This window comes from Ascaphus truei, chromosome 4 (genome assembly GCF_040206685.1).
Source record: "Ascaphus truei isolate aAscTru1 chromosome 4, aAscTru1.hap1, whole genome shotgun sequence".
Lineage (NCBI taxonomy): Eukaryota > Metazoa > Chordata > Amphibia > Anura > Ascaphidae > Ascaphus > Ascaphus truei.
The window spans coordinates 223,903,444-223,922,042 of NC_134486.1; the positions used below are offsets into that span (position 1 = coordinate 223,903,444).

Sequence of the window (18,599 nt, forward strand, 5' to 3'; positions counted from 1 at the left end):
TATAAGTTTGGTTCACATAATATTAATGATTTGTTGCACTTAAAGAAGGCAATATTTTGCCTGAAGGTTTGTGCTGTTAAGTTACTTAATTTAATAAATAGTTTCATGTCCTAAAAATCCTTGGACTTTATTTTTTAAGTGTGCAGCAAACATAAAATAATCATCATTCTGATATTCAGTGGCTTGGAGGATTTGTGCTACTGTATAGTCTTGTGGCACCATGTTTATTCTTAAGCATTACGTCTACAAAATGTGTGTGTTGATGGCAGTTTTTTTTCACAACTTTATTAGACAGCGAATGTAAATGGGAAAAAATACAGAGATTGATCTATACCATTATCATTTGTACCATAAACACTTTCTTTATCACTGCTGATCAAGTGGTGTAATCATACAATAAGTATTGTCTTTTAATACAGTAACCAATGGACCAATAAACTTTGAACATCTTTTTGATGACAGAGCTTCCTCTTATTTCAGATACAGTTTAAAGGCAATTTGGGGTTTTAACAATGTTTTACACTGGTGGTGAATAATGAAACAAGCAATGCTTTAATTAATTAGTCTGCAATATTTTCAATAGGGAATTGAAACATTTTCTCATATGAGTTCACAGTGTATTTAGGGTTGAGCTGTAACAATAATCTGTTCCTTAGCAGGTCTAACAATTAGGTAAATACAACCTCAGATGAACAACAACACTTGACATATTACACCGTCATGATTTATTTAACAAAAATAAAGCCAAAATGGAGAAGCCATGTGTGAAAAACCAAGTATACCTTATGATTCAATATGTTATAGAACCACCTTTAGCAGCAATAACTTGAAGTAATCATTTTCTGTATGATTTTATCAGTCTCTCACATCGTTGTGGAGGAATTTTGGCCCACTTTTCTTTACAACGTTGCTTCAGTTCATTGAGTTTTGTGGGCATTTGTTTATGTACAGCTCTCTTAAGGTCCAGCCACAGCATTTCAATTGGGTTGAGGTCTGGACTTTGACTGGGCCATTGCAACACCCCAATTCTTTTCTTTTTCAGCCATTCTGTTGTAGATGTGCTTGTGTGCTTGGGATCATTGTCCTGTTGCATGTCCCAATTTCGCCCAAGCTTTAGCTGTCGGACAGATGACTCTAGAATACTTTGGTATACAGAGGAGTTCATGGTCGACTCAAGGACTGCAAGGTTCCCAGGTCCTGTGGCTGCAAAACAAGCCCAAATCATCACCCCTCCACCACCGTGCTTGACAGTTGGTATGAGGTGTTTGTGCTGATATGCTGTGTTTGGTTTTTGCCAAACGTGGCGCTGTGCATTATGGCCAAACATCTCCACTTTGGTCTCGTCTGTCCAAAGGACATTGTTCCAGAAGTCTTGTCGTTTGTTCAGATGCAACTTTGCAAACCTAAGCCGTGCTGCCATGTTCTTTTTAGAGAGAAGAGGCTTTCTCCTGGCAACCCTTCCAAACAAACCATACTTGTTCAGTCTTTTTCTAATTGTACGTCATGAACTTTAACATTTAACATGCTAACTGAGGCCTGTAGAGTCTGAGATGTAACTCTTGTTTTTTTGCAATTTCTCTGAGCATTGTACGGTCTGACCTTGGGGTTAATTTGCTGGGACGTCCACTCCTGGGAAGATTGGCAACTGTCTAGAATGTTTTCCACTTTTGAATAATCTTTCTTACTGTAGAATGATGGATTTTATATTGTTTGGAAATGGCCTTATTACCCTTCCCAGATTGATGGGCAGCAACAATTGCTTCTCTAAGATCATTGCTGATGTCTTTCCTCCTTGGCATTGTGTTAACACACACCTGAATGCTCCAGACCAGCAAACTGCTAAAACTTCGGCTTTTATAGAGGTGGTTACACATGCTGATGATCAATTAATCAAGGGCATTTGATTAGCGGCACCTGTCTGCTACTTAACATCTTAATTCCTATGGAAGCAGTAAGGGTGTACTTAGTTTTTCACACATAGCTTCTCCATTTTGGCTTTATTTTTGTTAAATAAATCATAACACGGTGTAATATGTCATGTGTTGTTGTTCATCTGAGGTTGTATTTACCTCATTTTAAGACCTGCTAAGGAACAGATGATTGTTATTATGTCCTGATATGTAAAACCATAGAATTCAAAGAGGGTGTACTTTTTTTTTCACACAACTGTATCTGCACTTAACCAGCTCCCTGTTGGACTCTTCAGACAATACAGGCTTTCTATGTGAAGCCCTTTTAGACATGGTTTAAGGCCCTGTAACAGAGCCCATGAAACTTTAAGCAAATTATGCACATAAATAATTATTGCAAAATTATATTTGTGAACTATAGTATGAGTGTTTTGAGCCTTAATGATTTCCTGTTTGTACTGTAGCTCACAATCTTTAGTTTTCTAAAAACAAACACAATGGAGGAGTGGGAGGAGGAGGAGTTCCATTTTAGTAGTGTTTCCAGTTGTATATATATCCCCTCAAACCTCCCTCCAAATAAATTAGGGAGAGATGTCTGTGCTGAGCACACATGGGAGATATGTAATGACTATACAAAGTATATTTAAAAGAGTTACATCCCATACTTCCTAAAAGATTGTCCAATGTCCATAACAACTATACTGAGTTGACAAGCCTAAGGTACCTAGGAGCCTTATTCAGAGAAGGTTCATAAAAAAATCGCCAGTGAATTTAAAATGTATGTCCGGGGACCCTCTGCTTCCCGAGATACAGGCACCTTTATGGGGTGCCGGTATCTCCTATGCAAGGAAATGTCCCGGTCACGTGACGTGGGACATTTCAATGCAGAGGGATACCGGCACCCCATAAAGAGGGCTGTATCTCGGGAAGCAGGGGGTCCCCGGACATAAAACCTACGTGGTTCAGCTCCGGAGACTCCCTGCACCTCTACACTATTAAAGAAATATATATTTAAATAAATATTTAAAAACGCATCAATACACGCCCCCTCCCTCCGCCCAAACCCATACAGTACAGTAATGGGCAACATAACTATTTTCCAGATATGGATAATAGATTTTTTGCCCATTATTAAACAGTGCAGTAGCATACATTTATATATAAAAAAATAAATAAAGTTATACTTACCACAACAGCAGGTCCCTCTGTCCTCCGTTGCCAAAAAGCATATATACAAAATAAATACATTCTAATTGCCCCTAACCCCTTAATCACCTTAGCGGTTCCTAACCGCTATAGTCATTAAGGGGTTAACCCACCCTGACCCGGGAGGCCTAAGCATCCACCCAAAACTGACTATACCCACCCTATACCCATTGAGTAGTATAGTGGTACATCATACCCATATAATAATAATATGGGCATGATAAGCCTCTATGGCACTCAATGGGCACCCTAATAAATATACAGTAATATATAAGACACACAATAATAGAAGCCAACTAAACTACCAAAAAACACACTTCACTAAATACAAACAGTAGCCAGCTAATCCAATCAATATAATCAATAGCAACATCAACATTGAATTAATTAAACCATTAACCAATTTAAACAATTAATTTTGAAAGCAACTCAAAATGAATAGTAACACTAACCAATGTAAACAATGAATTAATCCAACATTAATGAATGTAACCATTAAAAGACAAATAAATAAATTAAAACAATCTTTGAAGTATCCATAAAACACATGAGCTAACATAATATAACATTAAGTACAAGCGAACACCAATCACAAAGCTTTTATTACATAAACCATAAACAAACAATCACATCCACATCATTAACTGCAATAACAAGCGAGAAATGCCCCCCAAATATTGGCATAATAATGTATTAATCTGTACCCTAAAGAGGTACAGATTAATATATTACCAGTCAATGTGCCTCCCCCCCAAAATTAAAAAACACATCCAAAAAATAAACCTGTAAAAAGAGACATTTACAAACATTGAATATCTTACTTACCATTAGAAGTGGTGGCCCTCCGACTCCCGGGGTAACAGGAAGCTCACGTACATTGAAGGCCTCCAACAGCATCTGATGACATCCGCCACGAAGATCCTGCTCAGGTACCGCAATCTTCTTTTTTCTTTCTTTACTCACCGTCTTCTATCTTCATCTGTAACCATTTCTTGTTCTTCTTTATCTTCTTTCTTCATCTGTCAATCCAAAAAACCCTGTGTTAAATCCCAGCCGATGCTGTCTCGTCGGCTTCTTGGGCTCAAATGAGGCGTCACGGCCTTAAATAGGGCTTGTGACGTCACATTTAGCCTCAAAATGGTTAACAGCCACCTGATTGGCTGTTAAAACCATGTTCCGACTTTATTACTTTTTTTTTTTACATGACGTCACTTAAAGGGAATGATGCCAGCCAATCAGAATGGCTGTGCTTCATTTACCTTTAACATGACGTCGGTAAATCCAAGATGGCCGCTGTGTCACAAGGTATTTCAGCCAATCAGATCGTGGGAACCAATTCCACACGCTGATTGGCTGAAATACCTAGTGACACAGCGGCCATCTTGGATTTACCAACGTCATGTTAAAGGTAAATGAAGCACAGCCATTCTGATTGGCTGGCATCATTCCCTTTAAGTGACGTCATGTAAAAAAAATAAAAATAAAGTCGGAACATGGTTTTAACAGCCAATCAGGTGGCTGTTAACCTTTTTGAGGCTAAATGTGACGTCACAAGCCCTATTTAAGGCCGTAACGCCTCATTTGAGCCCAAGAAGCCGACGAGACAGCATCGGCTGGGATTTAACATGGGGTTTTTTGGATTGACAGATGAAGAAAGAAGATAAAGAAGAACAAAAAATGGTTACAGATGAAGATAGAAGACGGTGAGTAAAGAAAGAAAAAAGAAGATTGCGGTACCTGAGCAGGATCTTCGTGGCGGATGTCATCGGATGCTGATGGAGGCCTTCAAGGTACGTGAGCTTCCTGTTACCCCGGGAGTCGGAGGGCCACCGCTTCTAATGGTAAGTAAGATATTCAATGTTTTTAAATGTCTCTTTTTACAGGTTTATTTTTTGGATGTGTTTTTAAAAATTTTGGGGGAGGCACATTGACTGGTAATATATTAATCTGTACCTCTTTAGGGTACAGATTAATACATTATTATGCCAATATTTGGGGGGCCTTTTTCGCTTGTTATTGCAGTTAATGATGTGGATGTGATTGTTTGTTTATGGTTAATGTAATAAAAGCTTTGCTATTGGTGTTCGCTTGTACTTAATGTTATATTATGTTAGCTCATATGTTTTATGGATACTTCAGAGATTGTTTTAATATATTTATTTGTCTTTTAATGGTTACATTCATTAATGTTGGATTAATTCATTGTTTACATTGGTTAGTGTTACTATTCATTTTGAGTTGCTTTCAAAATTAATTGTTTAAATTGGATAATGGTTTAATTAATTCAATGTTGATGTTGCTATTGATTATATTGATTGGATTAGCTGGCTACTGTTTGTATTTAGTGAAGTGTGTTTTTTGGTAGTTAGTTGGCTTTTATTATTGTGTGTCTTATGTATTACTGTATTTTTATTAGAGTGCCCATTGTGTGCTATAGAGGCTTATCATGCCCATATTATTATTATATGGGTATGATGTACCACTATACTACTCAATGGGTATAGGGTGGGTATAGTCAGTCAGGGGTGGGTGCTTAGGCCTTACGGGTGGGTGAAGGGGGTATTAGCCCTAAGGATGGATGTTTAGACCTTGCGGGTGGGTAGCGGCTGGGTTAACCCGTTTATTACCTTAGCGGTATTAACCGCTAAGGTAATGAAGGGGTTAACTCCACCCGCAACCCCCCCGCAATGCCTAAACAGCCACTAAGGGCCAAATTCCCCCTTCACCCACCCCCGCTAGCCACAGTATTGTATTGTTTTGTATGTTTCTTACAGTAAGCCTGGCATGGGTGTTTAACCCCTTCATTGCCTTAGCGGTTAGCCGCTAAGGTAATGAAGTTGCTGTACATGCATGTTTCCTGGCTCGGATGCATGCCGGGGGGGGCCGTAGCTGCTATTAATGGCTATCAGCTCCGGAGACCCCCGGCATCAATCCGAGGCAGGAAAGGGGCCTGATTTTTTCTAAGTCCCGACATATCGCAGCTCATCGACGCATCTCCCCATCAATTGACCAACAATTTTGTGGTGAATTGGATTTGGGGAGAAAATCGTTTTTTAGGGCTGCGATGGGCTGCGATAGGCCGCGACACCAGACTTGCGGGTCTCTGAATCGCGCAAGTTTATCAACCATCCGAAAATGGTTGATAAGGGGCTGATTGCTGCTCAGTCAGCGAATTTCGGATGGAGATAAAATTTTGCGTCGATACAGGCCGTTATCGAGCACTTATCGAGGCTATCTGAATACGAGTAGCCATTTTGGTCGATAAGTGCTCGATAAGGGCCTTATCGAGGCTTTCTGAATAAGGCCTCTAGTGACTGGAATAGTGTACTGGTGTCAGACCCAATAGGAATAGAACCCACACCCACTGCTACTCTGGGCACCTGTTCACCACCACACAAAAAACATGTTGCATGTATTCAAATATGACTTTGGATTTTGAAGAATCCAGTCTCTGAGTTCAGATTGAATCCGAGTTTGGATTCGTTAAAATCTGACTGGATTGGATGCAATGATGGATTCTGAGGTACAGTATTGCTCTGCTTTTTTGCTCTGATATTTTAGTACAGATGGATTTTGATGTGTTTATCAGATTTGGTCTAAATAAACAGGGAAAATCCATGGATCGAATTCAGACACATTTTTCCATCTCTAGGCTTGAATCCTGTTATTGTCAAATACTTCATAATGTAATCAGAACTGGTGGTTATAAACACCTTTAGCGATAAAAGGATTATTAATTAATTATAAATGAATGCATTGGACATTACATATTTCTTGCCACTTTTGGGTACATTTGCATGCTATTTTTTACGCATACAAGGTCAGTGAAGTTTAAAATAATGATGTTCATTTTCTCTTCTCATCTAGGGTTGCCACATTTAGGTTTTGATAATATGGGATGACACACACACACACACAAACACACAATTCCCCCTCCCCCCACAATACACAACCACAAACCCCCCTCCCCCCAAATCAAAACACATACAATTCCCCCTACCACAACACACAAACACACTTTTATTTTTGTGGGAGGGGCCTTGGTCCTACTGGCGGATGCGGAAGTTGGGCCCAACTTTCAACATGTGGGGGGTTGGTTGGAATGGAGTTCATGCTCAATACAGAAGAAAACATGCACACCCCAGCTCCGGCTCAGCAGTCAACAATTGCCCAGCAGCCGCAAACGGAAGGTCGGGCTCAACTTCCAGCTCCAGCCAGGCCCGGGAGAATTGTCCCAGCTCTCCCCACCCCCCCCCTGAAAATACGGGACAATTATGCATCCCGATAGGCATTTCATGGACAACGGGACAATTCAATAGAAAAAAAGGACAATCCTGTATATATGGGATGTCTGGCCCTATTCTGGTCATAATTTAAATGCATTTAAAGATCCCAAACCAAATGACAGACAACATAAACACACTGTATAAGTCCCGTATTCTATATTCTCCGCAGCAGCAGGGGCTGCTTTGAAAAAACAATTTGCAGCACTTCTCCCGATAAATTTTTCACAACATTTACTATGGTTCAAGAAAATTTAATTAATTGCACTACTTGAATTTTATTATTTTTAGTGCATTTATAAAACTAACATTTCCCAGGTATTTTTTTTATTACTTCCTCTATTTCAGTATTTCATGTATTCTCTATCATTCATTGTACTTGTATTACATAGCTTATTTAATGTCATGTGTTCTTTTCAAGTTCTATCTGCATTAATAAAAACTGGATTAGTAGAATTAGTATAGCACTTTGCAACTGGAGGTACATGAATATCAATATGCACTTAACATGTTAAGTAGCACTCACATGCAAATAGAAAAACATATGTGTACAGTATATTGGAGACATCTCTATCTAAAGATGCTTAGCGCTACAGACCCACATACAGTACTGTAATTACAGTGTTTTAACAAAACCTCATTAGCATAGGCTTAACCTTATGTTATTGTAGAATAACAATGTATTATCATCCAATAACGTGATGTTAAGTATATCTTATCGGTACTTTGATCCAGATCCTGGATTCTGCACCCCACCCAAATCTGAGAAGCCACAAATCGTTCTGGTTAACATAGCTATATAAAATATAAGATCATGTAATTAAACAAGTTTCTTAATTCTGGTGGAAATTGACCCTACAAAATATTTCATGTAGCTCAAGACACAGGGGCTTGATACCTAAAACATATACGGATTCCAGTAGATCTCATTAGGGTTCGATACCTAGACCAGTATAAAGAACTCTAGAGATCAGGGTTACTGTAACTGAAAATTTTAAACAGTATTTATTTTTAAGACAACCTACACATATTATTTTACAGCAATTTTTCTATGCAATATGAAATCAAAATAAGAGAATATTAATGAGAACGTGGAAAAAAATGAACTTTTTAAAATTAGATACATGTTTTTCTTAGCTGCATTAATTCCCAATGAAACGTAGCCATTAGAACAGAAGTACAATGGTTTCATGGATAGGCACTTTTCTGCTTTGTTTATAGTCTAAAGGTAAACTCCAGATGGACATTTTATCTTAATGTTTCTTATTCCTAGAAGGGATTAGAAATTCAACACTGGTAATAAATAAATGTGTTTCAAACAGTAATTGAACAGATGACAACATTCACTAAACAAACCTGGAATATTGGCTGGGAACTGTTCCAGTTATTCAGCTTTTTGTAGCTCTTCAGGTAGAAAACTTTGGTTGGAGGATAAAGAACAAAATGTAATGAAAGAAATAGTGAATCACTTAATCGTACAGTATACAATACAATTCTGTGACCATCCTTGCTGGGAATAGTATTTCAAATGATCCCTCTATACTGTAGTTGATGCATGCATTCCAAATAGGTATAAATGGCATGATTAGGGCAGTACAATTTTATTACATTTGATCCTGGAAAGACTTTACCATCACCATTTCCAAAATAGCACAAACCTGCTATTAACCTCTCAGGTAAAAGTGGGGGGGAGGGGGTTGGATTAAAAAGAATAATTACAGAATTTTGCTTCTTTAATCTTGAAGGATAAGAAAGTCTACCTTCAAAAATGTTCAGTATTCAGAATATGTGAAATTATCTGTTTCATGTAGCTGAAAGCATTAGCTTTGAACTGACATTCTGCTCAGCTGCACGATCCCCAGAGACTATTTCTTTGTGAAATAGTCAGAGAAAGAGAGAATAGAATTCTCAGGCTCAAAAAGTAAAAAAGAATACATAATAGGACAATAACAGATTTGTTGTTGCAAATGGTGTCATAAAGACAAACCTGCAAGACTAGGTTTTAGGGGGTAACAACCAGTTAATGTATAATTTAAAGCTGCAGTCCAAGCAATATCTTACATGTGTTTTTTTTTGTATAAATCAGTTCTGTACTATGAGAAAATACTTGTAGTATTTTTTTAAACAACTCTGAATTACATTTTGAATGTACTATAATGTAACAAGCATTTTTTGTTTCTGTAGCAACCATTTATAAAGTCACATCCCCTTCCTCTTCTGAAACTGGCTCTGGCACATCCTTTTTGAGCCCTGCTCACTCTCTAGCAGTGCACCAATTGTATCTAGTGACTGCCTGGTCACATGATCTTCCCCACAGAACTTTGCACCTTTGGTCCTTTTCTGTTGCACTGACAGAAAATTAGTGAACGCCCAAACCGAATCTTCGCCGATTGATCACAGGAGAACGGATCGATCGGCAACTTAACTAATTACTTAACATTGTGTGGATTGTATTGATGCACATATTCATGCACATATTAAAGGGGGGGAAGCTTGATCTGCTGCTTTAAATATAAACTAAGTGTATTTCCTAATTGAATGATTCTTCTAAAATATACTGTGACTAGGGATCAGAATCAATTGCAGCTTTCAGCAAAACATGTTTTATGGTAATGTGTAATTGCATTAGTATAGGTTTTAGAAGTCATAGTTATGACTTTTAGCTAGATCCACAACATACAGTAACATTATCGTAATATAATGTTGCATTATTATCCAATAACGTGATGTTGCATACGTCTTAGTATCGATCCAGAACCTGAAATAGTTCTTTAGCTCTAGCTTAAAAAGAGAGGTTAGGGAAATAATGCTATGTTAAATATATAATGCCAAACTGTGGTGCTACACCAATCCAGAGCATGTCAAAGCTCTATTTCATGGTCTGGTTGGAGAAATGTCAAGTTTAGCTGTGACTTAACTGATGTTAATTCCCTTTGTTGTGCTTAATGGACTTTAGTGGATATGTGGTGGGCTATGAAAATGCCATATTTGCATAGTATTTGCATGTCATTATCCCTAATGTCCGTTTTAGTTGACGCCATGCTCAATACAGGAGAAACATGACTTAACGTCATGTTATTGTCCTTTGGAGTTAACATGACATTAAGTTACCCTAACACTATATTATTTGAATCTGGGTGTTAAACCCTCAAGGGGTCAGGGTACCTGTCACTGATTTAGCTCTCATACAAATGTAGCAATACTTACTGTCTCTGGAGCTGCGGCCGAAAACACAAAAATCTTCAGTCATGCTGCAGGGGGTCTTCGCTTTTGGATCAGCATTAATGTTTCAGTGCCAGGGCAGCCACAGTCACGTGACCACAACTTACCGAGTGCCAGAAATCTTTAGTCTTGCCACATCTGTATGTTTCCCTCCAACGCTCATTTTCAATAAATGTTCTAGTTAAATGATGTCTCTCTCTGCCATGCACAATAGAAACAGGGTTTACAAATACAGCTATTATAATTTACCAGTGAGGATTTAATGAGGCCTCTCAAGAAATTATTTAATTTAAAATCACAAAGAAAATCTTTACATTTAGCAGGGCAGTTTTACTAATGGTCCCCTTAGAGTTATGTACTCTACAAAAAACTGACAACTCCAAAAAATGGTGCCAAAACCGAGTCAAATCTTGTCTATTTATTTCAAATTTTTTTCTAACGAGCTTCTCACCAAGAAACTCAATACTAGAGCGCATGTACAGTAGTAACAGGGAGGCCACCTATCCCAGACCTATAACTGGGACCTACAGAAAGAAAATCTATAGGGAAATGAGGAAGATCAACAAAGGACAGGAAACACAAATGGGAGGAAATCTGTCTGCCAGGGTATTCGGGTCTGTTTGCAATGTTTTGTTTAAAAAAGAAGGTTTTTTATTCCTTTCTGAATGGAAGCAAAGCGTCCTTGTTTCTTAAAGCAGGAGGGAGCTTATCTCACAGTCTGCGGCGGTTCATGAAAAAGCTCTCCCACCAGTTTATTCACCTTAAACCGAGGCTGAATCAGTTGAGGGGCGATGGTAGATCTGAGAGTCTGATTGGGGGTGTTACCGGTAGATTAGAATGTTCTGAAGGTAAGGCTAATCTATGGATAGCCTTAAAGATAAGGGTCAAGATCTTAAAATGAACCCTTTGTTCCACCAGGTCACAGTGCAGGGCTTGTAATACTGGCGAGATGTGGTCTCTCCTTGCCTGCTGTAAGACGGCTGTGGCGTTTTGCTCCAGCTGCAGGGCTTTAATATTATGTTTTTGAAGACCCATCAGCAGAGAATTTGCTAAATCCAGTATGTTGAGGACCAAGGCCGGTGCTACTATCTGTAGATTAGTTTTCAAGAGAAACGCTTTAATTTGTCTCAGCCAATGGATTTGGAAGTAACAGTTTTTCACAATAGCTGCAATATATGACTGATCAATCATGTTTTTGTCAAAAATAGCTCCTAGGCTTCTCACTTTCTCTTTCCTTGAAATGGCAGAGTTATTGATTTTTAGGTAATTGAAGACGTTACTCGCAGCATCTGTTTGTGCTTTAGGGCCTATCAGGAGCAGCTTGGATTTAGATGCATTATGTTGTAGCCAGTTCAATGCCATCCAACTAGAAATGTCACTAAGGCAAGTTAGGTTTTCTTTGACAAATTGTTTGCTATTTTTCCACCCTCTTTGCAAATGAGTGGTAAAGATGGTAACATTCCATCATCTGATACTGTATATTTAAAATTGACCATTAACAAAGATTTATTTTATTTGGTAGTCTGTTTGTTTCTAAAATTAGTTCTAGAATCACTTAGGCTTTAATGATATTATTATTATTGCACCTTTAAGGACACGTGTTTTAGCTGTCTGTGATTTATATACTGCCACGGCCCCTTTTATTCTCTAACATCTCCGATTTTGTTTGGGTATTTTTTTCGAATGCCATGCACTTCACCGCGTTCATGCCGCATTCATGCTGAGACGCGCTAATACAATGCACGCGGCCGCGGCTTTAAATACCGGAACATGCCGCATTAAACACTGCATCTGCCCGCGGTTTTCAGAGTTGCGCTGAAACAGCCGCACGACGCTAAAGGCGGCCGCCACTGTAGATAGCATTATATTGCAATCTCTCTTGGGCATGATTGTGTTCTTCAATATACAGTGCACATTGACATGCAAATTATGAATAAATAGGTAATTATGTAAAAATGCAAACTGACTGTATCATCCAATATGCTACAACTTGAAATTATGCAATTTCAATATTTCCCAAAATTTGAAAAAATAATTGCTTATAGTTTTTTTCTTCTCTTCCCAACACAGCACCAAAAAATAATGGCGAAAGTTCTTCCAACAAACAGGTGAGTGATGCAAGTATTTGCAGTTGTCTTTGTATATACTAATTCAATGTTGTCATAGGTTAAATATTTGCTCTGGAGAAGTGTAGGTTTGTTGTAGGTTATAATACACTTTAATAGAGCAACATGAGAGTTCTTTAAAGATGAAGTTGAAATACAGTATAAAGCTTTTGAAACCACACATTTCTATTCCACATTCCAACAGCTCTATACATTAAAAGTTCTTCTATGAAGAAGTTTCATGTTCTTCAAAGGTATCGCAACCTACAGCATATCTTTATATACAGTAACAGTCCCAATCTATGTCTCAGTTTCTATTTATCTAGTCTATAAATTTACTCTGAATTTTCCTTTATCAAACCCATGGGGTACTAAGGCAATTTTGGAGCAGACACAGTACAGCTTTTTCAGTGCACAGTCTATTAGAAGCCACAAAGTTGCACCATTCTAAACTTGGACAATATTGTGGATGAAGGCTAAAGGGTCCCACGGTACACAGTTTGATACACACAATTATAATATTTGTGTCATGTACTGTAGTTCCTCCTTTTGACGCACATGGAACAAAGAGCTTAATACTGTCCAAAGTTAACTTAACATGTCTGCTTATAATGATGGGAGACTCTCTAAATATGATATCACTACCTAATAACAGTTAAAAAAAAAACATTATAATCATATACTTCAATTTTACAGCTACTGTACAGATATAATCCAAGAGACATTAGCATGTCTCCATTTTCCACTGAGCATATATAATGTACAATGTAGGTCAAAGAAGTCCAAGAAACCAGGTAAGGAATAGAGAAGCAAAGTTATCCTATTTAAGACCAGAGGGGAGGGATCCATTTTCTTTAGTCTGCTTTCCTTTACATACAGTACTCCACTTCCTTGTACAGATCCATTTAATAATAATTTGTTCTTGTATAGTGCTGCTAATTTTATGTAGCACTTTACAGACAAAGTCCCTACTCTGTAGAGCTTAAAATCTATGTGTTTGGTGCCTGAGGCACAGGGAGATAAAGTGACTTGCCCAAGGTCACAAGGAACAGACACCGGGAATTGAACCACGTCCCGCTTCAAACTGCTTCCAACTCAGTGCCAATGTCTTTACTCACTGAGCAGCTCCTTCTCTAAATACTTTCCTGTGATTTCCCGACTATTTTTAAAGCATTGGTTGATTTTAAACTTATCTTAACAGAATGTCTGCACTGTGCTAAATGTACTATGTGGTCCTAAGTCATAAAAAAACTTACAATCCATTCAACTGAGGTGACTTAAGTCTTAAGAAATTAGTATATGGGCTTCAGTCTTTTCTCTTCTGTTGTGTACATGGTTTTACAGGTGTATTGTCTGTTAAATTGTAGTGAATTTTAAAATTTTAGTCTTGCTTATATAATTTCTCAACATGGGGCAACATGAAAAGTTTTATGAGACCTCAGCTAACTTTTCATGATATTTATTGATATGATCATTTGCTCACAGGATTCCAAAGGGTACATACTGAAGTGCAACTGCTGAGGCTTGTTGCCTGGATATATAACATTACCCTTTCTCCTTCCTTCATTTCGCAAATTACTTAAAGGCCTATTGCGACAACCTGCTAGGGTCATATTGTAGCAAAAGAGTTTTTTTGTCACTGAGCATTAGACTTTCACATGTTGAATACCAGCACTCAAGTGAAAGTGTTTTCTTGGCATCAACCCAGTCTCTATATTAGGTGTTTTCCACTGTTTCCCACTCTTTTAGTTTTTCACACAAACGAGTTTCCATGAATGGAATACCAGGATAAATGTAGAGAAATAATTAATAATTTCTAAGATAATCTTTACTCAGAAATTGCTACTGTTTTCAATTAACCTCTTCACTCAAATGCTTTTCATCACTTTACAAGGCACGACGGCATTGCAGGCATTTTTGATGCAAAGAGAATAACAAATATACTGTAGGACTATTTACTTAGTAAATATTGCATATAAATATAACCATGATGTTTAAAATTGGAAACACAAGGCACATATTTAAAAATATTGTATTGTGTTTCTGGAAAGAACACGTAACACCTTTAAAACATCAAAAAAAGTGATGTAAACTAATTGAAGTGAATATGGCCCTTCATCATAGAGGGCCCTGTTTAAGATTGTGAAGTGATTCATTGCATAAGTAAAGATTTTAAGGGCTATTTGAAGCTTTGGAGTTACTACACTGACTTTTTTATATCACTGTTTGCTTTTGAGCATAATCTTAACTAGCACGTTACAAGATTGAATCCATATAAGTGCACAATTCTTATATAGCCTAGTTATCAGTAAAAAGAGTAGATTATAATTATAACTTGATTTGGGAGGGACATTCCCACAGAACACAATTATGTTCATATGTTTCCTGGGCCTACAAATAAGGTTATACATCTGATACCGGTAGTTAGGGCAATAAGAAAACCATGGGCTAGTGTTTTATATTTGTGAAACATATTCTAGTTACTTAGCAATTAGAACTTGGATTGTTAGAACGTGGATAAGTTGGATTGAGGATTTATCAAAAAATATAGCAATAGTTAAAAAATATATTTTTTATTTCAAATCCAGATGTCCATTAACTATAACATAATTTAACTTACATGATTAGAAAAAGCACACAATAGATACATTTTGGTTGTGAAATCTATTTTATTTAAAGCAATGGTTACTATTTCTCACTTCTATAAGTGTTGCTAGGTATACACATATGGATCTCAGAGAACTGGTGAAGAGTTTTTTTCATGAACAAGAGTAAAGTAATTCTTTTTTGACAACATCTGGCCATGAACTGGATCAAAAGGATGCATTAAAAGTGACTCTGCATTTGCATCCTGTTAGCCATATGTTTTTCTGCATTTTATATGAAGAAAATATTTGACAGGTGTGGAATCCACTTAGGGGCCTATTTAATGAAAACTGTGCCTAACACATTTTCTGTCTGCTCTGTAAAAGCTCTCAGGTAAGAGCAATTTGTCATAAAGGGAAATGTTTAAAGTGCAATCTTTTGTGACTACATTGATGCCGAGGCTCTGACAAATGTTAGCATTTTTGAGAAATTAGTGATATTCAAAAAGTTCTAAAAATAGCAAATGTTGAAAACATGAACTAAATTTTCCTATTTTACCTGAGAATCTATTTTAGAAAATTCAGACAACATGCAAACCCTGGTATTTCGATTTTGAAGGAGGATGGGAGGTAATGAGTGAGAAAGGGAACTCATCTGATATACCTAGGAAATATAATTTAATTTATTAGAATATATTTACATATAAAATAATAATATTTCACAGCTATCTTATATCTGTTTAACGGTATCTCTCCACATGACATATTATATAAGTGACTATATTTGGAGGTATATAAGTTGATGGGTCCTCTATTAACACTCTCCCTCCCCTTCTTTCTCTCTACTTTCACTCCCTCCTTCACCCCCTTATCCTCCCTCTCTCTCTGTGATGCAGAGTTTAAATCAGTGTGTCTTTTGTAACACATCTTTAAAAAGTTCTCATTATTCATGTCTCATAATTACAATGTCCCATCTTTTAGTTCTTTTCTAAGCCATTTGATTTACTAAACTGCTGTAGTAGGTTATCTCACTGTTATATCATACAATTCAGTGGCATTACAATGCACTAAGGTGCTGAAATGGTTATGGTAATGTAATAATGCACAAAGGTTGCTCATGAGAGGAGTAGTTAAACTCTTCAGTTTCCATTTATATCCCTACCAGACTGACCACAAACAGACTTCAGTTTAACTCGTAAGAACACTCCCTTTCTTAAAACCTGACCTAAAAGTTGCAGAAGATAATGTAACATCTAAATGCATTAGTTAATCAGTAAAGTTGCAGTTTTAGTACCTGAGCTGGAAAAACACACCTTACAATGTATTGAAGTGGTGGTCCTTAGGGTCTTCTGGTGGCAGAAGTTGCCTTATGGAATACCACAACTTAGTATATACTGTATTGTGATGGAATGTCTACTGAAGAAAATACCCTACAGAATATTAAGCAATCTAAGAGAAAGCCTCCTATTGGTCTAAAATAAACTTTATTATATACTAATGATAAAATCAATTATAATGTTAACTGCATGTGAACTCACACTACAGTATAATCATTGAACTCCAAATAGTGCCAAATAAAGTCTAGTTCAGTTTAGGCATATTATGAATTGTCTCTGTATCTCAGAGATTCCAAGTATATACTGTATAACTTCAAATTGATCTGTATCCTCTATATATCTAGTAATCCCAAGCCTTATTTCCCCTCCAGCCTCAGAGGGTTCCAGCATTGCTAAATTGTTTCAATAAAATATACTGAATTCATAATTCTCAAGATCCAGTGTCAATTAATTTTCTTCAAAGAATATAAGTAAATTCATAATAGCTCTAGTCTGACAAGTGTAATTCCTATTTTATCTTTATCTAAAAAAAATGGAGTTGCAATAATCTCTCTTAAATTTTGTGTACTGTGAATAACTGTAGATGACTAGAAGGCTGAAGCTTACGTGTAAAAACAAACAACGTGAATTGAAACTGCATTTACATAATGCTCAGAACTATAGTGATCCTTCTATATAAAGGATATAAACACATTGTTTTTTTATAGTCACTGTAATATCTATCTATCTATCTATCTATCTATCTATCTATCTATCTAGATAGATAGATAGATAGATAGATAGATAGATAGATAGATAGATAGATAGATAGATAGATAGATAGATATTACAGTGACTAGTATTAGGTCACAATAATTATATCTGAGTATTAGCAATATACTGTATATATATTCCACAAAAATAGAACAAAAATAAAAGTAATAAACAATTGCACTCACATTTATACTTTCTGCAGTAGACACATAAAACCCGATCAGGTATAGCAAGAGCCACCTTGTGGACCTGTAGGATCCCACTGTGTGTGCTTGGACTGCATGTCTGTGTCTCACTCTGGAGCCTGTGCCGCCTGCGCTCTCTATGCTTCCTTCTCCAATCTCCTCCTCAGTGCCTCCCCTTAGTGCAGACTTCCCCACCAAGATGGCCACTGTGAATGTACACAATCACCACAGATTCGCTGGATCACCCTACGTGTTTTGTGAAGATCTCTCACTTCCTCAGGGGCTATGAGTCTGTGCTGTCACCGACTCATAGCCCCTAAAGAAGTGAAAGATCTTCATTAAATGTGTAGGGTGATACAGCGAATCTGTGTTGATTGTGTAAATTCCCAGCGGCCATCTTGGTGGGTAAGTCTCCACTAAGGGGAGGCACTGAGGTACAGAGATAGAAGGGAGCATAGAGAGTGTAGGCTCCATAGTGAGTCACAGACACCCAGTCCAAGCACACATGGTGGGATCCTACAGGTCCACTAGGTGATTCTTGCTATACCTGATCTGATTTTATGTGTCTAGTGCAGTGAGTGCCATTTATAACGTTTATTTTTGTTCTATTTTTGTGGAATAAATCGTATACACTTTGAGAGTTGTACCTATGTGCTCTTCTATTTTTAGTTGAAGTTGATTTACAGAAGGTTGGGGATATCTCTCTGAAGAAAGCAGCACCAAGACTTCTCCTATACCTATGATTGTTCGCTATTAAGACTGGACATTTTTTATATATATATTATTTTTCATGGTATGATTATGCCAGGACTTTATTCTCTGGGTTATCCTATATGTCTCTATAGTTATGCCATTTTAACTTTTACTATTTCAATATCTTATGTTGTCTCCATTTTTTTTTTATTGGTTTAGATCGCTTATTGGATTTTAGTACATATATCTATAAAATGGAGACAACATAAGATATTGAAATAGTAAAAGTTTAAATGGCATAAAAAAACTAGTGTGTCAGG

The 18,599-nt window shown here is 37.1% G+C and overlaps 1 protein-coding gene across 2 annotated transcripts in view; it reads left to right on the top strand.

The window, feature by feature from the left end:
• The window catches only part of SMOC2 (SPARC related modular calcium binding 2), a 438,788-nt gene that overhangs the window by 401,859 nt on the left and 18,330 nt on the right, over positions 1 to 18,599 (top strand). Inside the window, exon 12 of one of the 2 annotated variants that reach the window (XM_075596923.1) lies at positions 12,692 to 12,729. In XM_075596923.1, the coding sequence (XP_075453038.1) occupies positions 12,692 to 12,729 (38 nt within the window). The remainder of the gene's footprint in view (positions 1 to 12,691; positions 12,730 to 18,599) is intronic. The other variant, XM_075596922.1, reaches the window with a different exon arrangement.